This window comes from Pelecanus crispus, chromosome 8, assembly GCF_030463565.1.
Source record: "Pelecanus crispus isolate bPelCri1 chromosome 8, bPelCri1.pri, whole genome shotgun sequence".
NCBI lineage: Eukaryota > Metazoa > Chordata > Aves > Pelecaniformes > Pelecanidae > Pelecanus > Pelecanus crispus.
In genome coordinates this window covers 45,151,790-45,177,634 of record NC_134650.1, presented here as the reverse complement: position 1 = coordinate 45,177,634, position 25,845 = coordinate 45,151,790, and the positions used below count along the sequence as shown (strand labels likewise).

The window sequence follows — 25,845 nt, the reverse complement described above, 5'->3', positions numbered from 1 at the left end:
CCAAGGGCGTCCCGCGCGGAGCGCGCATGCGCACAGCCGGCCCCCCGCCTCCCTCGGCGGGCGCCTGCGCAGCGCGCCCAGGGGCCGGCCCCGCCCGAGGCGGCGCCTGCGCAGTGCGGGGCGCTAGGCTTCCGCCTCCTGCGGCGCTGCCCTTCCCGCTTCCGGGAGTCCGAGGCTCCGCGGAGCGCCCGGCGACGGGCACGGTGGCGGCCACGGCGGACCAGCGGCGGGGGCTCGGCCCCGGCTCGCCCCACCGCGCCGCCGGCACGGCGCCAGCCGCAGCTCTGAGGGCAGCGGGGCCGCCGCCGCTAAGGTAAATCCACCCCCCGTTCCCTCCCCGGGCCACCTTCCCCTCACGGAGCCGGTTCCCCTCAGGGCGCCCGCCGCCGCTCCCCCGGGCCCGGCCGCCGAGGGCTTTCCCTGCGCTGCCCCTGGCCCTCGCGGAGGCCCGGTCCTGCGGGGAAAGCCCGCGGTGGCGCAGTGAACCCCGGCGAAGGACGAGGGGGGAAGGTTAGCGGGGCTCAGCCTCCTCTTCGGGGGCAGGGCGGGCTGGGCGCCCTGTCAGGCTCCGTCCCTGCTGCTGTGTGGTGTCAGTTCTTACTGGGGTGTTTCTAGGTCTTGGCTGTGCTCCCGCCTCTTTTCGGGTTAGTTAAACAAACAAACAAAAAAACCCTCATCTGTCAGCAGCCATGGAAATAAGCACAAGGAGGTGTCCCTGTGCCCCAGCACAGTTGTGTTGCAGAGTCTCAGTTGCCGCCGTGGGAAGCTGAAAGGGGAGGGAAGGGCACCCGTTTGACACGCCACGCTTTTCAGTAACGTCTTAGCACTTGCTCTAGGCAGTACTGCTGATTTATGTGGTGCTGGTTTTCCTCATTTCTAGGAGGGAAGAACAGCGCTTACAGGAAGTGGGAATGCAAATAGTTCCCACTCTGAAAAACGAGAGGGTAGGTTCGTACAGCACAGCACGTATGTGATCAGTGCCGTCAGAAAAGGGTTGGGAAATCATTGACCATTTTCTATACTACATATGCAGTTGTATAATGGTATCAGGATGCTGAATTACAGTGATGTAACTGTTCGCTTTGCTGAAGACATAATTAGGTTGAAGTCACTGTGGCTGTTCACATTAACAGACTTAAATTAGATCTTTTGAAGTGGACGCTCTCTGACTTTGAAAATGTACAGATAAAGTAAAGCTGTACTGATTCATTAGTAGATGAAAGTGATGTAAAATTTTAGCAGTTTTAGATTAAATAGATGAAAGCTATTTGTGGCTAAAAGAAATTGTTAATACTTTTCATCCCTCTCAAACTTCCTTGGTTTCGCTCTAAAGCAGTATATTTTGTATACATCTGATGGATTTCTTTTATGCCTTTTATGGAGACAGAACTTTTAAGGGAAGTAAATTGAAAGAATACTGTAGCAGTTGAAAGGCTGAAGATGAAGACTATAGAGGAAATGTGAGGCTTTATATGTGTCTGATATGAGGAATCATTGAAACAAAGGCTTTAACGCTCATTTAATTGATATTGAAAATTGCTAGTGAAAATAGTTCAGCTTTGGTCTATGACATTACTTTTTGGAACCTGGAAGGAAGAATTACATGTGGATATGGGTATATAACTGACAGAAGAATGTGCTTACCAGCTTGATATCACAGTGCAATCGGTAAATGCGATACCCAAGCTATCTTCAATGGAGTGTGAGGATATAGCGTATATTGATGAATACAAAAATCAGAATTAGAAATTATACTCGAAAGTAGAATGTGATTCATCCAGTTGCAGTGGGCAAAGGAGTAAAACTTTCGGTTTCCACATAACAATACTGATACTGGTTTAAGTGTCTAGCTTTCTGGAGTCTAATCTGAATTTGAGTTTGTGGCCCTGTTCCAAAAGGGGTAAGATACAAAGTCCAGCCATAGATTGTGTTCACGTCCTTCTCTCAAGTAAAGGTTGTTCTTTAATCCAGCAGTGTTCTGTCCTTGCTGTTGTTGCTCAGTGAACTCTTTGTGTATCGGATAGCGTGTATTTTTGCTGGGCACCGAAGTCTCATGAAATGTATTTTCTTTGACTTCCACATCTGCAGGGAAAAAAATCTGTTACCGAAAAGATACCTTGCTGACATCTCGGATGTTATTTTCGTGCTTATGGAAAAGTGACTTGGTATCGCAAATCTGTTGGGTTTATTGCTGATAGCAAAGCTTTTTAATACTTTTATAAATACATGTTCTGAAGAAATGTGTAGGTTTTTTTCTTTCATTGTGTAGTTTTTTCTCTTTCATTTTGCATAACTTGTTTTACCCTGAATTCTCATTGCTTGTTTTTGAGGATGTTTGTAAAGATGCCACTGGCGTAAAGATGTAAGTAATTAGATGACGAGCTTCCCAGCAAGACATCCATACTTACGCTTAAGTACTTCTTCTATATAACCTTTTTCTGAGATTATTTGGAAGAAGCATATCCCCTTTTCAGAGCTGAAAAGAAACAATTCCAGTGTCTTCCTGTGGCCTGGCACTTGCTGTTTAGTAAGAGACTGGCATAAGGAGAATCATTACAATGGCTTAAAACTTGACTATGTTAAATATGTACTTACTGAAGATTGTTTCTTGAATTTGTTGCCAGGTGTTTATACGTAAAAAGCATCACATTAATTACATGTTTCCAATGCACATTAATTATGTGCTTCCAATGTAAAAATGTTGCTGTGTGCCTGCAGTAGAGCAGATACGGCTCAGTACAAAGAAGGGCTACAAGGCCTAAGCAGGAAATTCATGAGATAAATATGGTACAGAACATATTAAGTTAGAGCAAAAGCAACAAGGATTTAGAGAGATGATGAGCTGTGTCACTGAGGGTGTGGGACAGATCTGGGGATAAGTTAATAATAATACTTTGGGGTTGTATCATGGGTTGCCGTCGCAAGCTATTTCAGCTGCTCTTTTCCAGAGTTGTGTGCGCTGTTACATGCGTTCCCAGGTTGTTGAAATTGGGCACATGTCTCTAATTACAGATAGCAAAAGTTGAGTCTGTCAGGGCTAAATTGGGATTGTAGTTGATGGACTGGTTCTTCTGAATACTTGCTACTCTAGCAGTTCTTTCGCGTGTTCTGGTTGCTGACAAAGTTCAGCCTTGAAGCCCTAGTACCTAGCAGAGTTTCTTTGTATGGAGCTAGGCTGTTGCTGGGGCTGAGCTAAGGGTTTTTCGGTACAGTTGCTGGATGATGTAGTTATTGGAGTAGTTCTATTTGTTTGCTAGACCAGTCACTGAGAAGTTGAAACAAGCCACAGTTTACTTATTAAATGGCTTTGCAGTTTGATTGCATGTATCTGTAATAAAAAATAGGTTACTCACCTAAATTAGGCATGATTATGTCTAGACGTTATCTGATGGGTATTTATCTGTCGGCAATGAATGGTCTGAATTGCCCATGGAATTGGATACAGTAGTAGGTTTGCCCACTTAAGGTTTACTTAAAATTTTTGCAGTTATTGAAGTTAATGGTTACACTGTAACCTTTTAGTGAGATTACAGTGCTGTGATTTTGATTTGCCATCGATGCTGTGCTTTCTAGGTAGGATTTAAATCCATCGTATGTAAGCGCTGCAGGATTATTACTCTAGCGTGCAATTTTTGTTAGTGTCCCTACAACTATTGACTTACCAGTGCGCATCACAAATCTTGAAATAAAAGTATTCTCTTTACTGTGTTGTAACTGAAATATGAGGAATCTTAGGAACTGTCTGTTGTATAGCTTGAAGGAAAAAGCGACCAAAAAAGATCTAGGCTTTGCCAGCTGATGGATTTTTAGCCTGTATATGAATTCTTATCTGTGTATCTGTTTAAAAAAAAAAAATAGAGAAACATTAGATTTTTTTTTTTCCCTACAACGTTTTCCCTTTCTTCCTCAAAAAATAGCACAGGAAGGGACTGTGCTTAACCCTGAAGTGCCCTTTTTTTTTTTTATTTAATTGACAGTGCAGGGGCCTCATGATACAATAGTTGTATCATTCATCTTCTAATGCCCTTGGTAACCTTCTTCCAGTAAACTTAGAGAAGGGAGATTTGCTGTTGCAGTGGAATTTCTTTAGCCCCATTAGAAAACTAAAAACATCTTAGGCACAATCATTTTACAAGATGATCTTTCCAGTGATCATGAGTTTGAAATGTAACTTCTTCAAAAGGTTTTGTTTTGTTTTGTTTTTTTTATTCCAATAATATAGCTGCATTTTGGGCCTACATTTCATTAACAATGAGGTGCAGGTCAGATGAGACACTCTCAACCTGGGAACTTCAAATAACACCTAAGAGTAGAACGGCATTGGATTAAGTGTAATATAATCACCTGTGCAAACATACGAGATTTTGCATGAAACATTGAATAATTTAGTTTTATCTTCCAGTGCTAGGTAAAGATTTTTAAACGGTCAAATGAAAAACTGTTGCTTGGCATGTTAGAGATTAAAGTGTCGTGCTTTTTGCAGGAGGCTTATGCTATAAGTATACAAGAAAGACTCAATGTAAATTTGGTTAGGACAGGCATTGAAGTAAATAAATTAATAGTCTAGAGGAAAGCTGTGAGCATCTCGGTGGGGGTGCTTAGCTCTTCATAAAGCCTAAGTGCTTTTCAAACATTGATCCTCTTCCCCTTGAAGGGGACCAAGGTCGGGGATAATGGTGTAGGCAGCTGGAGAGGAGAACAAGATAGAGAAGCAGGGGAGGTGGAAGGGGAGGGAGAAATCACATGAGAATGACTAAATCTATTATTCTCGCAAAAGCTGAACTGTGGTGGCACTTCCATGTAAACCAATAACTGATGAGGCTACAGTAAACACTGAAGTTTTGCACAGAATTGCGTTTAGGATTAGGGAACTGACTGAACACATCATGACCCTGTCTTGTCAATGAATTCTCTGTTAACACTTTCAAATGATTCCTCTGACTTTAATATTTCACCTGCAGAGGCTTAGCGTGTCTTCTATTGCTTGTCATCTTCGACTCAGGGAATGGGTGGGTGACATTGCAAATTAATGTGATACACTCAACCTGTCGTCTTCTTGTGTGTTTCTACTTAGCTTCCACAAAATGCCATGTCAATGACAACTTAATGATTGTGGATTTCACAATATTGTGAAAACTTGTTTAACAAAAGTATGAAAGCTTATTTATAAAGCAAAACAGAAAGCAATCAGTAGCTTCATGCATTTATATGTGCATAATAAGCATTTGCATTACAATTTAGGCTTGCAATAGAATATATGAGTTTGTTTGAATAAGACAAGAGGCTTCTTATTTTCAGGGGAAGTCTGCATTCATATGGTTTCCCCTGAATTGGGAACATTTGAAAATGTATACTGAAGAGCTCCATCAGTAATGTTGTATTTGGAATATTTTTTGGTAACAAAATAGTTTCAGAAGCTTTTCTTTAGAAGTAAGTGGCTTCATATTTTCTATAGCTATTAAATGTCAGAGTCCTTACATTACTCTCAAAATATGTTACTTTAAATTAGCCTTCCAAATAAGTGAAGCTTCCATGTCACAAAGCTTATATTAAGTACTAGAAAATAAAACAACTGAAGAAATAAACCTAGGTATTTCTTTAGCCAGCTTTAATCAGACACAAATTTGAAATTCCTACTCCAAGCTAGTCGTTTTATTCTGTAGTATATAAAACAAAGCCAGACAATCTTCCTTGATCTTGTATTGGGGATTTAATTGCCAGGCAGATGTTACAGTTTGCAGCAGTAGGACTGGGTGAGAGAACAGCAATGGCAGCCAGTGTTGTTGTGCAGAGCGGGGGTCCCAACTTAATTTGCCAGAAACCAGTGCAGCAGCACTTTCTGTGCAACGTGCATGTGGTCACTAACTTTTCCAGTCAGAAATTCAGGCCCACACCTCTTCTGTTCTCTTCCCCAAATAGAAATCTAATTCAAGGTTTTGTACTGCAATCCTGCTCCAAATGCCATGTGGTGATTTCCAAAAGTTAACTGCTAAAATTTTCAAGCTTTGAAGTACCTGGTTTTCTAAAAAAAATAAGTTCCTCCTCCTCTTCTTTCATTATGAAAAAGGAAATGTACACTGTTAAAGCTACTGATGCTGTCTTACTTTGCAGAATCTGTGTTGGATTTGAGTATTACGTCCTTGTGAAAAGGAAGGAATGTGACTCAAGATCGTGGAACATTTGTATTGTAAAATTAAGCATGGTTAGAACAGCTTATGCTAGCATTTCAGTCCTTACTGATTTGTGTATCATAAGTGGTATGGTAATTATTTGCCTATGTGGTGGAATTCTAGCAAGGAGAACTTTCTAAGTGCATATTCCCTTTGGATAGTTGTGGGCCATTTTCTTTTATATACAGATTCTGGAATGAGTAGCTTCTTTATTTTAAATTTGCCATAGCTTGGTCTAATTAGAGTTAAAACAATTTTTTTTCCTGTCTTACCTTACAATTATACAAATAGTGGTAGGCCTGCATGCTTGTTGTTAATATCCTGCTACCAAAAACCTTGCTGTAAGCTCTGAAGACAATCAAGTAAGATTATTATTTTTTGCATTCTCTCTCTCTTAGTCATAAAGGAGTGGCAAACAGGAAAAAGAAGTAGGTCTTTGGATACATTAGTTTGTAATGCTAAAATCTGCATAGCCAACTCAAAAAACAATGAACGAGACAGATATAATGTTACTTGAAACACTGTTTAGAGTTTTTTAGTTTGTTCTTTGATAGCTTAATCTAAAAGTTTTTTTCCTCTTGATTGGAAGCTTGTTTGCTGTAAGTACATGCGGCGTATTTCAAAGTACTACTATCTATGTATATTATTTGTGCTTAACACTGTCTTCCTGATGAAGCAAGAGTGGTTTACGAATCAGTTTGTTGATGATGTCTTTTCAGATTACGTCAGATATGACTATGTGAGTAGCCTAGGATAGCCCAAAGGAAGGACATGATGTCAGAATAACACGCAAAACATTTGTGAGGTATGTGGGGTGTTTTTCTGTCATGCTAAAAAAATTCTTGGTTGTCTTTAATACAGTTAAACCAAATGAATACAGCAATTTTATGGCATTTCATTTGTATGCTAAAGGAGTTGCTTGTAGAACTGATCTCAAATCCACATTTGTCATGACACACACAAATACTGAATTTTTTTTTTCCCCAGAATCTTGATGTCTCTTCTGATTTAAGGTAACTTGTTGATTTGAGCAGCTGAAAACTTGCCTTGATTGAAACATAATTGTATATTTCTTCTTCTGAGGTATTGCACTTTAGCTGGAAGGAATTCCAAATTGGTGTTCTGTAGGAAGCTTCAGAGTTGGGAGGTTGGTTTTGATTCATTGATTCCTCTCAAACACTTCAAAACATCTGTGCAGCAGGAGGTCTTGAAGGAGTGGGGTTTCTAAACAGTCTTTTGGTGAGAAAAAAACAAAAAAGACATTCTGTTTTTGAAAAAATGTTCCACATTACTTAATGTATTGACTTTTTTAAACAAAAAGGTAAAATTGGGGAAAAAAGGAAAAAAATGGAAAAGGCGCGTACTTTTGCCATTGTGAATTTAGTGGAATTTACCCTAAATTTGAGTTGACAAAACCAGAATTTGCCAGTGAAAAAATATTTTGACAAAATACTAATATGTGAATGCACTGTATATGACTGTTTCTGCAGTATGGCCACTTGTCTCTTTCGAAGAAGTTTGGCTCTTTAGAGCATTTGTTGGGTATTTTGTGTGCGTGCTAACTTTGCTTGACTGTCAGCTCTTCATATGCTTCAAGGCTTAGTTGAAAGTTTATTGTATGTACTTTTTTGCAGGTCCTTTTTTTTTGAGAGAGAGAAAGTTAGACAGTAACATTTCTTAGAAGTTATATATGCCCCTTTTTGATGAAATAATAGCTGCTTTGCCTAGTTATCTTCATGTTCCAGCTGCTAATTATGTAGGCTTCATGAAGCTTGACTTTTCTTTTAGAAGTCTTGACCACAAGGGGTGGTTGGTGTCCCAAAGTGCTATTGAAATTAATCGGCATAGATTGTAATTTTAACTGTAAACATCTAGAAAGATTAGAATAACTTAAAATGGCTGAAAAGAGGGCCTTATCTAAGTTAAGCTTGAATTGCTTTTAAGGGAGGGGAAGTTTATTCTTTTCTATTCTTTTTTCTATTCTTTTTTCTATTCTTTTTTCTATTCTTTTTTCTATTCTTTTTTCTATTCTTTTTTCTATTCTTTTTTCTATTCTTTTTTCTATTCTTTTTTCTATTCTTTTTTCTATTCTTTTTTCTATTCTTTTTTCTATTCTTTTTTCTATTCTTTTTTCTATTCTTTTTTCTATTCTTTTTTCTATTCTTTTTTCTATTCTTTTTTCTATTCTTTTTTCTATTCTTTTTTCTATTCTTTTTTCTATTCTTTTCATATGTGACTACCTTCATCCATGGCTTAGTAGCCACATTCTGGTAAGACAGGGTGCTTTTGTGTTTAAAAAAAAAAAAACAAAACAAAAACGGGGGCGGGGGAGGGACACCCAACAAACCACACCCCCCAAAAAACCCCAAACAAAACCAAACCAAAAAACCCTAACGTGTGGATAGAAAACACAGTGTAACTACTAGAAATTGTAATGTTGCATTGTTAGCGACTAAATCCAAGCACCAGAGCTGTGTTTCAGTTTGTTCTGTTTCACAACCAGAGAATGTAGCCTGCACTTGACTGTGTCCTATGAGTTTCTCGGCTAGCTGTTTTAACTGTTGCTCTGGTGACTCTACACTGCAATCTGCATATACTTGTTTTCATTTCTAGTCTCTTGGATTATTCCTGCCTAGTTCTAGCATTAAGGCTTAAGAATCAGAAAGATTTACTGGGCGCAATATGTTTATCTGATTCCTGGTAGATAGGACTGAGCGTTTTTTAAAGGGTTTAGAAATACATAGCTTCATCTGAAAACTGTCTCAGTGTGAGTCTCTTTACCTGGTAATGGTCACTTTGACCATTTTAGACTAACAAAGTGATCCTATAGCCAAGGTTTCAGGATGTAAATGGAAGTGCCATAATTCCTACAAGTCATATATAGGCTACCATTAATTAGTAAGGGGGAAAAACTGAGACTTCTGCGTGGCTGTCATCAGTCAATATAATGCTTTCAAGTTTATCTCAGACATGGTCTTTAATAGCATGAATCAATATGATTTTTAGAGCACAGTATGCTTTTAAAGTAGCAGGCTATTCTTAATGCATAATGTTTAAGCTTTAATTTGTCTCCTGTTTGTTGATAGCACTTCAGTTCTGCCATTTCGTATCTTTGCTTGTTAGAGATGTCTGGAAAAATAATTCTGGTTTTATGAAAACTATTAAGGTTTCAAGTCTTGTTTTTTGTTCCACATTGGAACAACAACAAAGCCCGAAAAGAGTTTTCATTAAACTAAATTAAAGTGTTCTTTGAAAATCTGGTTCATGTAATCTGTTGCCACGCTGATTTAACCACTACCATTTGTTTCCCTTAAGTTTGGTCTGATCTGAGACAGCTTTGTAAGTTATCCAATATATCTTTGTAACAGGTTTGGGTTTTTTTCAATACAATAGCACTTTTGTCAACAAATTTAGCTGTTTTCTAACTTGCTCTGTTTTTTGTTGTGAACAATGTACTAGAACAGCTTTATTTCTGTTCTGTTTTTTCCTTCTGCTCTTCCCTGGGTTGCTGGAGCAGTATGAAAAGGCAGCAGTCTGTTGCCATAATTTGCTGTTTTCTGACAGACATGAGCTGTAATTTAATGAAGACTTTGCCATTTTAGTTTGAGATAAAAGAAGGAGGTTGCATTTTTAGCAAAAGGGGAAGAATGGTTTATAGGCACAGCAAGACGGAAATGAAACCATTCTAAAATCCCTTTGTCAAGCATTGACGTTTCATGGTAAAAAAAAGTTAGGGAATTAATAAAACTCAGTAAATGGCTTAAAAAAATGTTGACGAAACTTTGTAAATTAGTATCTTTTGATTGCAGAAGTATTTCATCTTTACGTAGTCATAAAATTGTTCAGGTTCTGATAAAAAAAAAAAAAATCTCAGTAATCTATTTTGAACTTGGATACATTTTATCTTACCAAAAGAAAAAACGAGAGCCACCTGTATTTCCAGTTTCCTCATGCATAATAAGGGTGTCCTTGCTTCCTGCAGGGCAAGGCCAGAAAACCATGCAGTCATCAGGGCACAGATTCCGTGATGTTGAGCACCACCCGCTTCTTGCTGAAAATGACAGCTACGATTCCTCTTCCTCAGAGGCTGACATGGCAGAGAGGGTTTGGTTCATCCGAGATGGCTGTGGTATGGTCTGTGCTATAATGACATGGCTTCTGGTTGTCTATGCAGACTTCGTAGTGACTTTTGTCATGTTGCTGCCTTCCAAAGACTTTTGGTACTCTGTGATCAACGGTGTTCTCTTTAACTGCTTGGCAGTACTAGCTTTGTCATCGCATCTGAGAACTATGCTAACTGATCCAGTAAGTATGCGATCGTTCCTTGACGTTGGATTGTTCTCTCCTGTAGCTCATCGTCTGCAGAGAAATTTGGAGGAGTGGCATCAGTCTCGTCCTGCTAGGAAAAGTAGTGTTAGATGCAGAACCCTCAAGTTGAAAGGGTGATATCTGTACTTTTCCTGTTGTTCTGTTAATGAATCCATAAATAATTTTTGACTTGAGCAGGCAGTATAAAATTAATTTGTAAGGGAGAAGTAGGCTCATGAGAAATACAGTTTATTTGTTAAATACTAACCCAGGTTCTGAAGAAACTAACAAAGCTTTGGTCTTTTCTGTCCTAATATTTCTTACTTTTTTTCATCAGATACATTTTCAAAACTTCATAAGATGATGTAGCTTCATCCCGTTGTGTCATTTGAAATGTGTCTTCCATTTATGGCACATGAAAGAACTTTTAGAGGTAGACATGCTGAAAAACCTCAGTCACATGTTGACATAAAGAACTACAGTCCTACATGGTTCATGCATTATTGTGTTTAGGTATTTGGAGTCATTGGGAAGGGAGATTTAAGCTGAACCCACACTGGAACAGTGTAGGTTTAAGAGGCCTTGAAAGTACTCATTTCTTAGGACTTCTACTCTTCAAGAGTTCAGGAGATGAAATTATTTTGTACTAAAATCTATTACCCTCTTTTAGGGAACAAATCTGGGGAGAGAGGGGTGGGGGAAAACCCATCTGTTTTCTCCAGATTTTTGAGACAGTGACAGTGTATACAGAAGTTATGGGAACGTTAAAAAAAAATACTAGCAGGGTGTTGTAGTTAATGGTTTTCTAGGTCTTTGATTTACTTCTGAGCCCACACCCAGTGATGAAATGTTATGACTTCTACAGACTGTGACAGCTAAGGAAGTTAATGGTTTATGGATAGATTGCTTAAAAATATGTCCTGGTAAAACTCTGTGTCTTTCTAGACCTGTGTTGTTCTTTATGGACAAAACATGATAGAAACTGAGATGAATCACTGCCTTTTATCCTCCGCTCCTTTCCTGCTGTCTCCCAGAATGGAGGACACGACTGTGTGATAGAAACTAAGATTGAAGGAAAAAAAGAATAAACTGCCTCAAAACATGTGAATTAAATTTACTCTTAGAACTATAAAAATAGATTTGCCATTGAAAGGAATTGGTGACCATCTGAGACTATGAAAGAAATTTTTGAAATGGAGCATATTTTTATCAGCAAAATGCTAAAAGCATGGCCTGAAGTTATTGTCTTTAGTGACAGGGGAATAGGTGAATGCGAGATGTGTTTTAGAAGCATAAATTTACCTGGAACAGGATAAATTTGTGCTTTAGGAGTTCTCTCTGAGATAATTCACCATGCTTACATCAAAGTATTAACTTCAGTGAGAACATTCATATTGCAAAAACCACTTCAGCAATACAACATGAGTGTTTAAGAAGTGCTCTTTCAGTTCAAATCCCTGCAAAGGACAGCTGGCTCCAGTTTGAAGCACCACTTAGCCAAAGAGCTCATCTGAGGCAGAACTTGGGCTGTTTCTCAGGCAATACAAACACAAGATTGTTATTCCAGGCAATAGGCAACAAAAACTTTCTGCTGAAGTAGAGAGGTGTTTTGCAATTGAATCTGAAGTGCCTGCTGGTTTGTTAATTCTGTCACAAAAACTTCCTTAAGGTATCTGTGTAAAGTGATGATATTGCCAGTGGGCTTTTTTTGAATGAGAAATAATTATAGAATATTGTAGGTGATTTAAGCTGACCTGGAGAAGGTTATCCCCGTGTGAAGTAAGTGCTGGCCTGGAGGAGCAGGTACAGAATGGGCATTGCACTTTCATTTTGCATCCCAGTTTCTTTTGCAATCACTTCCTGTCACAGATAAGCCTTTAGGTCTATAAATAAGCAAGGTGACAGTGGTACTTTCCATTATTTTCTCCTTACTAATCCAAAGTTAGATTCTGCTCTCGCGAGGCTTTAGGTTAATATTGTTACTGGAAGAAGCAATCTTGCCTACTATTGCTGTCCATTCATCATCTTCCTCATTGTGTTGGAACAGCTGCTAATGTAGCTCTGTGGTGAACTCAGAGAACTCATCACTAAAAAATAATTTGTCTTCCTGATGGGTTATTTTTCTTCTGGATCAGTTCCTTCACCTGTTTACCATGTAGCTACACAAACTTTCACAGTAGCAGAATGCAGCAGAGGATACTAGATGTAGAATAAAGAAGCCAGTGGTGGTTTATGGTGACAGTGCCCAAGCTAAAAGATCAAGTATAAAGGAAAAAAAGACTGTTGCTTCTTAAAAATGTGTGTGCGTGGGGCAGATGGCTAAATCTTAGATTCAGAGAATTGAAATAACATCTTCCAAGTAGTTGTTGCTGATTTAACTTTTGTGGATTGGCGTAATAATCGAGGGTCACAACAATTAACACATGCTGCCATAAGAAAGCATGTCTCTCTTACTAGTGCTCATTCAGAGTAACTTCTCGGCAAATACTGTACCTGTAGTGCTTGTATCTGCATGTAAAGATGTGTCTTCCTCCTCATTCTATGTATGCTGGTGACAGCAGATTCTGTCAGAATTATGCTATTACTTGGCATAGATGAGTGTTGCTGAAATGAAACTCAATTTGAGGTCAAGCAGAGGTAATTTATTCATTTGGAAATGATTCTGGCTTATGGCAGACTAGCTTTGAGTAAATGAACTTATTCCAGCAATTATCCTGAGATTACTGGTATGAAGTCTATAAAATGTATTTTTAAATGTTCTCATACCATCTAATCTTTCTCTCCTTTAATTGAAATGATTTCAGGGGGCTGTACCCAAAGGAAATGCCACTAAAGAATACATGGATAATTTGCAACTGAAACCAGGAGAAGTGATCTACAAATGTCCAAAGTGCTGTAGTATCAAACCTGAACGTGCACACCATTGCAGGTATGCCATAGTTTTCTTTGAAGCAGTTACGCATAATGAGTCTTGGAATAATGTTCCTGATATTTGTGTGCTAATTTTTTTCCCACAAATTTCTTTTGGCATACAGTAAACTTCTAAATTCCTATGTTGCAGAGTATTTCATAAATATAATTATACTATGGCCAAAAATTAATGTGGATGAGGGGAAAGAAACAAGAGACTCGAGAGTTTTTAAAAATAATCATACTGTGGTGTCTTAAATACTTTTTGATCTGTGAATATTTTTTCCTGTGCATCATTCTAATTACTGTGTCATGCTGTTGATAATGCAGGGCAAAGGGAAGAATCTCAAGGAAATTTCTGATAGAAGCTGATTTAAGAGATGACTCCTGCAATGTTAAATTAAGAAAATACAAATTAGTTGTAAACTGTCGCTTTAATTTGTGTCTACTTCTTTGTAGTGCGTCATTTTAAGTTATATGTGAATTGGCAGATTGTTTTCCCAAAATTGTAAGTATAACTGGTTAAATGCACTTCTGCTTATTGAAGATTCATTTTAATAAGGACAGAAGTGATGATAATTTGAACTTAACATACTATGGAAGAGATAGTAAATGTATCCATTAGTTAATTCTCAGTCTTTTGAGTTTTCAGGCACTGTGGGTGTGCATTTGTAATGTTTATTGTGTGAGAGCTGAAAATAGATATGCCTGCATAATTAAGACTTACATAAATATGTAAATGTTTCTGGTGGCTCTCTCTAGGTGTGAGGAGTGATGTGTGTTGAATTGTGTGGCTTATTAAATTTAAGTCTCTGAGTTAGTGCCCGTCAGAAGAACAGAGTGAAGTCTTGTCAGGACTCTCAAATTATTCTGTAAATTTGTGGTTTCTAAATTAAATGTCTCAGTGTATGTCACTTATCTGTGTGAAAGTTACGGCTGAGAAGTTATTTCCGTTATAAATACTCAGCCTTGGCGCTGAAATCTTGTTCTTTTCTCAGATATGGGGTTTTTTTTAATCTGGAGTGTGAAGGGAAAAGTTTCATGTATAAATAGACACGCATAGAATTATCTTCAGTTAGTTTATCTGTGTTGTAGCTTAGCTTTTGCACGGATGCGGATACCAGGCCTGCCTTCATGTGCAGTGAGTTTGGTTCTGGCTGGCTTTATTAGCTCTAGTAGAGTGCTACATGAACACAGCTGTACCCATTGCTCGGTGGGCCTGGGGGTGGAAGCAGTGCAGCTGCTTTCTTGTGGCAGAATAAAAGCTGTGAATCTCTGGGGATCCAAAACAGCTTTGTGCAGTCTGTTCAGATATCTTGGCGTTGTGTTCATGGGATGTGGTAAAGGGACACCAGAGAGCTTCTGCTGAATGTAGGTTGGATCTTGCTAATTTTCTGATCTCAGATTTAGGCTGGTTCCTACAGGGACTTCGCAGGTATCTTTGTAAGGTGTTTCCCACATCTTTGGTCCTGATAGGATTTACTCATGTGGAAGTAGCCCTAAATGAAGGCATCTTATGTTGAACTCTGCATATGAGTAAGGAAGCTGGAGTGTTGGAGAGCCTGGAGGTGCTGCAGCTCTGTGCCCCACAGAGTCCCTTGGGTACATCTGAGCCATCATCCTCAGCAGGCACTGTATTATCTTGGATGTTCCAGTAGCCTGTGGTCCCAAATAAGGTGGTGTTGATTGAAAAATTATTGTTTCTTTGTGGAAGGAGGATAAAAATAAGCTAAGTAGGGACTTCTAATACATTGTTTATAGCAAGAATTTGAGTGACACTTATTGTTAAAGCAGAGCAAGAATGGGTAGTGTTCACAGTGAAGGAAATCTGTGATACTTTCAAAGGGTTTGTTTTCACTAACCGCTGGTTCAGGGGCTTAGCTTTGCATGTCTTGGGAATTGTTTTATTTTTCTGTGCCTTGGTAAAATACACTGTGAGATTTTCCACGTAAGGTCAAAGGATGCATTTTAATACTTGCACAGTGCATAACTGGCTTCACAGAACATCTGAAAGAGAAAGCCAGCGCCTGAAAGTGTATGTGCTGTCCTTTTGTAAGCCTGCTGTCATGTTTTTCTCAGCAGTTGTATATCTGGTTTCATTGCCTTTGTTTCTGTTACTCACACAATGCGCACTACTAGTAGTTGCTGTGAACTTTTCTAAAGTAACACAAAGGATTTTTCTCTAATTTTTTTGTATGTTGAATACATACTGCATAGACCAGCTTACCAGAATCTGATTCTTTGCCATAGATTTAGTGCTGCAGAAGTGTACCAAATAGAAAAAAGGTTTGTTTGATTATACTGCCAACATTTTATTGGCTTACAAACCCATTCCAAGGACATTAAAAGGATGGTCTAGTCCCAAGTAGTCAAAGTGGCAATTTGCTGATAGAAGAGACTTGAAAATGGAAATTGAAGTTGGTTCCTGTTGGGAAATAGTTACACTCAAAGCCACAGTGTATGTTTTGAGTAGTAAATTATTAACAGAAGAGGCTCTTATGATGTAGTTATGAAAATTGTTGTGCAACACTGCAGCAGCAGTTCTTTTGAGGAAGAAAAATAGTTTCATAATACACATTAGTGATGGGAAAAAGAACAAGAAACCTTTATTTACAGCTAAATATCTAGCCTTAGTAAAATACATTAAACTGAGATTTTACTAAGCAGTTAACATTTTCAGCGTAAGGAAGAGGCTTACCCTGAGTGAGTGCTGTTTCATTTTCACTGAAGGAGCACATCTGTCATTATTTCTCGCCTATTCTGTGCCTGTGTTTGTGTGTGGGGAACTGTTATTCAGAATCAAGTCACTGAGATGTTTGCATCAGTCTTCCTATGCATTTCTGTTACCCAGACCAATTTCTCTTAAGCCATTAGATGTGTCTTTCTGAATGTTATTTTTGGCATTCAAAACTGTACTTGCACCTGCCTGAGCACGTTCAGCAGCAGTGCCAAACTGGAGAAGACCTTCCTTTGTCCACAGCTCCTTGTTCTCACTACGGCATTGCTCCTTCCTCTTGCATAGGCGTGAGTGTTCATGCATAGTGAAATGACCCAGGTTGCACCTAATGGAGTGACTTTCCCAAACTCTTGCCATATGAACATCTGTGCTTGGACAAGGGAAGGAATAGACTACAAGTGATGGGGGTAGGAAGAAGGCAGGACCGCTGTTCTCAGCATTGCTGCGAGTTTGGTGCTGGAAGCATTGGCTGAATTGTGGTGTGAGATTAGACATGAAGGCAGGCTTCCAGACATCTGATGTCTTGGAGCGCTCTGCGTGGGCTTGTGAGAAATACTGAATGAGCAAAAGTGTGTCCTGCCCACCTCACATCCTCCAGTGTTTGGCTTGATTGAGTCTGGATATGATTTTACTCAGTACTTCACATCAGTATTCTTTTTAGAGTGACAGTACATATTCAGTGTTACATTAGGAGGCTTGCATGGTTGTGGTGACTGGAGTTAGCTCACCTGCCCACAGAAATTGGGAAATTAATGAGGGGCTGACCTTACAGGCAGCAGGCTGTGAAATGAAAATCTTTTGGAGAGCCTTCTGAATTCCTTCTCTTACATGATACCTGTTTCTTCTGCACTAGAGAATGGTTGCGGTGTTTAGTTATGGTATTGGGGTTTTCATGTGTAACTGGCAATATTTAAAAAGTAATTTGCATCAGAGGATGAATCATCATTAATGTCCATAAAACAAGAGGCAGTGGGAACATAGGGGCTGGGTTATCATTAGCTCAGGGCAAAGGGAATTTCAGGGGAGCAGTGAGAGATTTGGGATTCTCTCATATAACTTGCACAGGAGTATGTTCTGCCTTTTGCTGAATTACCTAGTAACCATGCATATGCAATGATTTAAAAATTATTTTATGCCTTGGAGCATTGATTCTCCCCCCACCCCTCACTCTCCACCCCTTTCTTCACTCTAGTGACAATCATCTGGCTTTACTTCATGGCTTGTCACTGCAGCACTCACAGATATCACGAGTAAATAAGCATGCGTTAAAAACAAAGGGGTTTGAATAATAGTGCCTGCATTTTTTTAGGCTTATTTTGCTTTGCAACTGCTGAAATGAAAATGCTTAATATTTTGGATGTTCTGCAGCACACTTTGAGTGTGTGGTTGTCTTAAGCACAAAGCTAGGAAAATGAAATATCAGCTTTACTTAAGCTATTGATTTATGGAGGAACTTCAACATGTGTTGCACCTGTTCTGTTTCTCTTGTATAACTGTTCATGTTTGGCTGCAGGTGGACCTGAACATAAGGGAAACGAGCCCTCTGGTGCTGTATGGCCTAGCAGATGTAAAATGGACTTACTGAAATGTTTGACTTTTCTTTCTGGAAATAACCTTGACTCAAAACTGGGCAGAAACTAAGCAATTAATTGCAGAACTAGCAAAGAACAGTAGCATTTAAGTATTCATTAACAAGTAGGCAAGGAATGTGTGCTGCTTATAGTTTCAATATTTTTGTTTTATGTTGGGGAAGTGAGGTGTGACATTGTAAGCTGTTCTTTAGTCAAGATTTTTATTGCATGTATTTAGAGTTGTGTGGCCCATTGAAACCTAAAGAATGATGAAATCTCTCTCAAAGATGCGAATTTTTTTTTCTGACTCACAAACTAAATTTACAACTTGAAAGTCTGTAAACTTGAAATAATTACTTTGCCTAAAAAAAGCTTCTCCAGAAGGGAAGGGTTTGGGTTTTTTTTTAAATACTGAATCTAGAATGAACTGAAGCTTTGCTCATTCAGTGCCACAAGTGTCTAAAACAAGTTACGGTGTTCACTTGATTGTGTGTTTGGATATGCAATGATACTCATATTAATACTGTTTTTCTTATGTGAAGATGGTCTTATCTACGCAGTCAGTTTTGTAACAACCAAAAGCTGAGTTGTAAGTGAGCAAATAGTTTCTTTAAAGAAATGCAAATAAAATCAATGTTTGCAGTTTGTCAAGAAAGATTTCAGCACGTCATCTTGTGACCACTGGATACCCTTGTTTCTACATTAAAATGCAAAGTATTGTTTCTCAACAGAAGTCTCTTTTCCTTTCCTTTAGTATTTGCAAACGATGTATTCGAAAGATGGATCACCACTGCCCGTGGGTGAATAATTGTGTGGGGGAGAAAAATCAGAGATTTTTTGTTCTGTTTACGGTAAGTGAAAATCAACAGCCGCTTGATATCAGTATGAATCTACCTTGATTATAACAATTTTGGTTGTACTTACTAGTGACTAATAGCTTAAGGGCACAAATGTTTTGCGTTGTTTTTTTTTTTTTTTCCTTCTATGCAAGATACTCTCCAAGCAGGAAAATACTTCTGTTCATACTCATTTTAACCTGTTTCGTAAAGTGCTGTTAGTTTAAACTATCTTAATTTTGCTGTGTGTTATATAGTAACAATTAGTGAAATGGTACTGTGATTTAGGGAGATAATCCTTAAACTTTCATTGTTGTCCACACTTTTAGATTCAAGCTTAAGTAGAATTTGTTTTTACATTATTGTATTGAATTAAAAATTGAAATAGGAAAATATATCCACTGTGCAGTGGTGAAGGCTGACTGAAAGGAACGTTTGGTTTGCTACCTGGCAGCAGTCAAAAGTAAGCGCTCTCTCTTATTTCCAGATGTATATAGCCCTAATTTCAGCTCATGCGCTCGTACTGTGTGGGTTTCAGTTTTTCTCCTGTGTCCGAGGGCAGTGGACTGGTAAGCAAATACTTAACTTTCACTGTCATAATCTAGCAGAAATTAAGGGAACATCATAGTGTTCCACCTATTTCAGTCCCATGTACGAAATATTACAGGACTTTGATCTTTTTAAAGCGAGGTCCTGAAGATGTTTCATACCTGTTCATCCATCTCTCTCTCTTTTTTTTCCCCCTCCCCCTTCTTTTTCTGTTAGTCATTCACTGTAAGAGCTGTGGCTGTCAAGGGCATTCTCACCCTCTTCCCACACAGTAAAAAATTACCACCTCTGTAATAGCAAGAAAACAGATAGCCAGTCCTCAAACCACCTCAGCACTATATTACCTGAAGCTGCCAGCTGGGCTTTGTGTGTCACACCACAGTTCTGTGAATGACAGCTGAAACTTAAACAAATTTCTCCCTCATTCTTGTATTGGAGCCAACTGTGGGGCTCCTGTAGAAATTTCATAAATTGTCCCAATTGTTTGTTTAGGGCTCCGACTTGCATTTCTTAATGTTCCAGTGTGCCAGAGCTCATTCTGATCTTGTGCTTTTGACAGAACATGGTTGACCATATGTTCTTCCTGGTACCTGAAGCAACAGGGGAATCCACGTGACTGGTTTTTGCTGAATAATCCATTAAATGGATGGAATCTTAGTCCTTTTTTACTTGAAACATTTTGCTTCCTGTATACTATCCCATTTCTTGGGATATCAATATCAATATCATTTGTTTAACGATAATTGAGTTAATCAGTTGATCAGAGGATCTCCAGAGATCTGACTGTAAGTCAGAACCCAATTGCTTTGTGTGGTGAATTAAAAAACAATAATAAAGCAATTGCAGCAAAATGGAACATCTGGATTAACTAGCAAGTCAGAGCTGACAGTGGTGATGGTTTTTACGGCATTTGTCATGCATGAAACTTCAAGCTGCTTTCATCTTTATGTGCAGTTCCAAGTATTTAAATTGTCTCATATGCAAACATTTATTTGATATCCTTGAAATATTGAGGCAAGATTGTGGTAATGCAGTATCACATGCTTTATAGGAAACCAAAAGTGTTACTTCCTTAAAATTCTTTATTTCCTTGGGCAGCAAATAAAACTAGAAATTAGTGCTAGAAATTAGAAATTGGTTATAATTGTGAAATGTTTCAGGTGTCAGATATTTAGCTTTTATTGCTGTTTGTTGAAGAAGGGATGTCTCAGTATGAAAATGCTCTATGGGGGGGGGTGAATTTTTTTTTTTTTTAATAACTACATATGTCACTTTCACAGAATGCAGTGACTTTTCCCCACCTGTAACTGTGATCCTGATGATCTTCTTGTGCCTTGAGGGTTTTCTGTTTCTCACTTTCACTGCAGTCATGTTTGGCACCCAAATCCACTCAATATGCAATGATGAAACGGTAAAGACCTCTACTTCTGTATGCTATAACAGTTATTCTAGGAAGATGTGATTAGATCTTGTTTTATTTGCATGAGGGGAGGTTCTTATTTTGGAGAAAACCCCAAATCTGAAATAGCTCATCATTTTTATTTTCTATAGTTGTAAGGATTAAAATACATTCTTGGGGGTTGCTTTCTAACAGAAGTTCTTGCATTATTTGCTTTTCTGACATAAAGTTTATAATTAGGTTTTCAATTGCAAAGATTGCACAGCTTCTGACTTCAGTTTGGTCCTGTACTTCTCAACTATCACAAAGTCATGATGTGTGTCATGAGAAATGTCTGCTTTTCTCAGGTTTACACTTAAACTAGCTACCTTGTATCAACCCTTCATACTTTCCTCTACTTTGATACACTTTATTAGAGTATAACCATAAACTCATGGTTTTATAAAACTGTAAGTCCATAAAACTGTGGACTTCTGGCTCCCTTGCCCTTAGATCTGCAGTGTCAAGCCTTGAGATGATGTTTTGTGACAGATAATTGACTGGAAACATAAGGAACGTGAATCTTGTGGCTTTTCAGAGTTTTCTCATGTGAGACTGTTTAAAAGTGTACTTCTGTACTGAAGAGTAACTGTGAAAAACAATTGGTAAATATCCAGCCTTCATTAGTGGGAAGTACAAAATATGATCATCATAATAATGCATTTGGGAGAGTAAGCTTAGCTTCAGTAATTGCAGTACCAGAGCCTTCTTGGAAGCCTTATTGTCCGGTTTCATTAACTGAATAAACAACTTCTAGTGTAGGTATATTGCCTGCAGATCCTCTGCTGTAACATCAGCTTTTCTGGTTTTTGTCTTTTAGTTTGAGGTGGGAAGAGGTAAAGGTTAGACCAACCTTCTTGTACACATTTTATGTTCTAAGTCTTGTGCCCTGTACCCACAGGGCTAAACCAGCCATTCTTATTTCTTCCTTACTAACAAAATAACAGTAAGAAACTAATCAGCTCACTAGCTATAAATTAAAAGAATGCAGAATAGTCATTAGTTTTGATAATTGCTGTTAGACTACTAAACTTCAGACTTAACAGTGCATCACTGCATGTCTTTATATACAGGAGATTGAAAGACTGAAGAGTGAAAAGCCAACATGGGAGCGAAGACTACGTTGGGAAGGAATGAAATCTGTTTTTGGGGGTCAGCCTTCACTCCTGTGGATCAATCCTTTTGCAGGATTTCAAATCAGGCGACTTCTACTGAGAGGAAAGAAAGGAGGACCTGAATTTTCTGTTTGAGTCTAATTATGCTGGAACTTGCGAGAATACTATATAATATTTATTTGGGGCCAGAGAAGGCTGTCTACATATAATCTGTGACCAGGTGAAACTGATACCAGACATTTGCTTGTAGCAAGCAGAGTTTTATACGTTTATCGTCACAGACATCTCATTAACTCTCAGAGACGCGAACTGGATCTGTTATGGTCTTAACAGCAAGATAACAAAGGAAAAGCACGTGGTCACACTAAAGAAGCCAAATGTTGTCATGCTACTGTAATTTATTTTATGAAATTAATTATCCATTTTTGTTAAACCCTTTTTATTTGATAAATGTTTTGGGGAATTACCTGTGTGTTTTTATAAAAAGTATATACTTAGGTGCAGTTGTCAATCACAAGGAGGAGCATTATGGTGAAAGTTGATCTCAAATGAGACCTAGCCTTCTAAATCCAGTTTTCAGGGAATAGTGGTTTGTTCGGTTTTAATTTCTATTTCAGTTTGTCCTAATAAACAGAGCTGTACTCTTGTGTCCCACTTCAGGCACACATTCCTCATATGCAAGTGATTCAAAGGACTGGTGCACACAACAGCATAACACATCAGAGGCACTGTTACACCCCTGCCAAATGTCTTCCCAGGCTCACAAAAGCATGTCTTGTGTTTGGCAGTATTAATCTCATATGGCATTTAGGTAAGTTCTAAATCTTCAGTAAACAACACTTTAACAGCTGTGGGCCAATTTCTGCCCTGAGATATGCATCTCCAATTCTTAATGCATTGATTCTAGAGGAACATAAGTGTAGGTGTTTGAGGATTGTATCTAGTCCTCTGTGCAGGGGTAAGTGGGACCAGTGACTGTATCCTCCTGTGTGAGATTAAAATGAATGTGCTGCAGATTGGAGTTAACTGACTGAAAACAGTTGTCTCTGTAAGGTCTTGCTCTGCCCCGTTTTTTATTGTACAGACTTTTCACGTAAGGAAAGCTGTTAACTTAACGATCCCTTGAACAAAGACATCAGAGGAATGAGGGAGGTTGCCTTTTTCTCAAGTACAACATATCTTAAAACGTGCAAAGATCTGCAATAGAAGGAATTCTTTTGAATTTAACCATTTTCCAACCAAAACTACTTTCAAGAAATGAGAGCAATATACATCTAGAACTGCTTTATGTGGGCCTGACAAACAGTAGTGCTAAGAAATGTTTATAAATCTGCAAGTAATGAAATGTAAGCTGCAAGTAATGAAATTCAGCTAGAAGTGGATTCTTTAAAAATCATATTTAGACTATTTTTTATATTGTTAATCTGTTCTATAAATTACCGACAGTATAAAGGATAAAGCAGGAGCCTTGATGCATAGCTTGAAATCGTGCCTAGAAAGTAAATAGCTCCCTGTTCTGGGACTTGCCTTAAAATTGTCCTGTTCTTGCTTTTGCTTTGCCAGTAGCACTGACGATCTTTCCCACCTCAAGCAGTTTAACGTGCTGAAGAATCTTGCATTATAAAGTTTACGTCCTACAGAAGCTATACTTTCTTTTTTCAGTGACCTGCTTCTCCATTTCTTCGTAACTGTTTGTGGCATCTTGATTCCACCTTCATCAGGTTTTATACCATTGGGCGGGTGAAATTAGTAAGGGATCCATTTATTATCTATGGCCCTGCGAACAAAACTGTGCAATACTATGTAATACGTTCACTTTGCTTGGGGGAGATGGTGTGTAACACTGGACAATTTCTAGGTGGACGCATCCACTGAAATTGCAGTCAAATGAACAAAACTATGTCTCGTGTAACTGAGGGGAAAGTTGGAAGTTCCACAAGAATCTTTGCACATTCAGTTGCACATCTTAAAGGTTGGGAAGAAACGTGTCTGGCTTTGTCATGAGGCTCTTAATGTGTATATTGTTTAATAAAATATCCTGATGAAAGTCAGAAAATATCACTTCAAGCGGTTGAACCCTGTGACTTAGCAAGTGTGTGCGTGTGTGAAATCAGGTTTACTTGGCTTTTCAAACCCTTGTTACGTTGTAATTTTTTTAATGTAAAAAAAAAAATAAAGTAATGAATTGAGGTCTTAGTTGATTAACTTCTCGCTGTATGTCACTTTTTTTGCGCACGTATGTGCATATTCACATATATTTAGATTACAACAACTTCAGGGTAATGGTCTTGTATCCTTTGGCTTGTAATTTATATGTACATGTATATCAAGTAACAGATGATACTGCTCCAAATTAAAGATGCTGCTCTGCTTACTAAGGGTTTTAAGCTATGCTGACTGCTCAGCTGTTCTTAGGCATTTCCTTTTCTGCATCCTCTGGTTTAACTGCCTGTCTTATTAGTACCTGTTTGTCTGAGGCGAGTGGGAAAACACAGGGTGAATGCTTCCTGTTTGAAAACTCTTAACAAGGTATCTCGGGCTTTGCACCTTCAAGGTGTTTGTGTAAAATACAGGTTCGGACTCCCTAGTTTCTCTGTGCAAATGTTGACTTTTTCCACTAGTTCTGTAGCTTCATATACAAAGACAGCCGACTATGCAGCCTAGAAAGCAACAGTTCAGGTAGTTGCCAACAGAACAACTGACGCAGCGAGGGTGAGGAGGAAGCAAGGTGTACAAAGGCAGTAAAAGGATGGAGAGACTGGAAGCAGCTTATTTCCCATTTGCAACAATTCTAAAAAATACGTTGGTACCTTTCCTTGGTATATCATCACGCTTTTGTACACTGCTGTTTCTGTGGAGAAAATAGTTCCAAATACATTCATATAAACTTTGTGCCGCTGCTGCTTGTATTTTTGAGCAGATTAATGATTTGATTATATTTGTATGCCACAACACTTAGCCTGTGCTGTGTACACATACATTTTAAGGAAGAGCTTGTTTACTCTCCAAATGGAACAGACAACTCTGCAGATGGATCCTGCTAGTTTACCCTGTTTTATTTTCTTGTTTAATTTCTAGTAGTAATGTCAGGTTGTTTCACGAACCCTTTCTGAAGTCTTAGATGGCAGCAGTGATGAGCAAGAATTCATTTATGGACTTCTTTATGCCTATCCTGTGCAGAAGTGTTGGTTTCTATGATTGTCTCACTTCTTTCAATTGGCACTGTGTTAATATGTGAATGTATTCAATGCTATTGGAGAAAGAAAGTGGCAGAAGAGGTTTTGAAATACGGAAATTGGGCTGTAAAATGATTCTTGAATCTGTTAATAACACTAAAATGAGCACCAGCATTACAGTTCTGTACATTTTTTAAAGTGTTATTCCTCTGAACAGAGGAACAGTTCAACTCACGCAGTGTACTTTCTGGTTGAATATGGAGTGGTGCTTCTTGATTGACGAGATTGTTAAATTTTTTTGCTTGTGTCACTCTTTTTTTTTTTTTTTTTTTTTTTTTTTTTTTTTTTTGTGTTCTGAATTTCTTCATGGAGAAATACCATCATTCAGTTTCTGCAGTGCTTCCCAACTGTATTGCAGTAGCATATATGCTACTGTAATGCACATTCCTCTTGTCATACCCAGATAGAGCTCTGGGAAATAGCCAGCATGCATCAAAGCAATCACAGTCTTAATTTCTTAATAACCTAAGTGTAACTTTGCACCTCCACGACATTTCTGCAGTTTGTCTTAACACTGTAGTGCAGGAGAAAGTTAAAATAAGACCTAGATTCAATATTAATGAAGCCAAATGTTAGAATTGGCAAGGAAATGGATAACTTAGAGAGGAATAGGTAAGACTTTATCCCCTGCCATGCATGATTTGTGGTGTTCTGACAAAGCAGCTGGCATCTTGCCAAGCAATTGAAATATTTTTACATGATGGCTTTGAACCTCTTGTTAACAAAATCACGATTCCAATGAAGCAGCAATCTAATAAAATAGTCACTTCCAAGGTATGTTTGCGTAAGAATACTGGTTTAATTTAGAGTGAGGTTTGACATGGGGAAGCCAGGAAGAGGTTTCTTTTATGAATCTGTTCTGGCCCTTAATACAGGCGCCATGTGAGACAGTAAATTATTCTTGCTGTAAACCTTCACCACACTTCAGCTGAACACTGGAGGCTGAGTCTGGTATCTACTCGTTCGTGGACAATT

The 25,845-nt window shown here is 38.5% G+C and overlaps 1 protein-coding gene across 2 annotated transcripts; it reads left to right on the top strand.

The window, feature by feature from the left end:
- Positions 1-277: 277 nt before the first annotated feature.
- ZDHHC7 (zDHHC palmitoyltransferase 7) lies at positions 278-23,815 on the top strand. Of its 2 annotated transcripts, XM_075715163.1 has the most exons (9): positions 278-313; positions 6,890-6,975; positions 7,158-7,183; positions 10,153-10,475; positions 13,283-13,407; positions 18,451-18,547; positions 19,020-19,101; positions 20,362-20,492; positions 21,593-23,815. In XM_075715163.1, exons 4-9 carry the CDS (start codon positions 10,170-10,172, stop codon positions 21,767-21,769), a joined length of 918 nt encoding a protein of 305 aa, XP_075571278.1. In that variant the 5' UTR covers positions 278-313; positions 6,890-6,975; positions 7,158-7,183; positions 10,153-10,169; the 3' UTR covers positions 21,770-23,815. The 2 variants fall into 2 exon arrangements, with proteins under 2 accessions (XP_075571278.1, XP_075571279.1); XM_075715164.1 differs by lacking the exon at positions 7,158-7,183.
- Positions 23,816-25,845: the final 2,030 nt, after the last annotated feature.

What these genes read in the sequence shown, in the direction of transcription:
- ZDHHC7 (XM_075715164.1), top strand. Translation starts at nt 10,170, where the DNA reads ATGCAGTCATCAGGGCACAGATTCCGTGATGTTGAGCACCACCCGCTT. An exon ending in GATTTTTTGTTCTGTTTACG is followed by an intron (nt 18,548 to 19,019) that starts GTAAGTGAAAAT and finishes TCTTATTTCCAG; the next exon opens with ATGTATATAGCCCTAATTTC. An exon ending in CAATATGCAATGATGAAACG is followed by an intron (nt 20,493 to 21,592) that starts GTAAAGACCTCT and finishes CTTTATATACAG; the next exon opens with GAGATTGAAAGACTGAAGAG.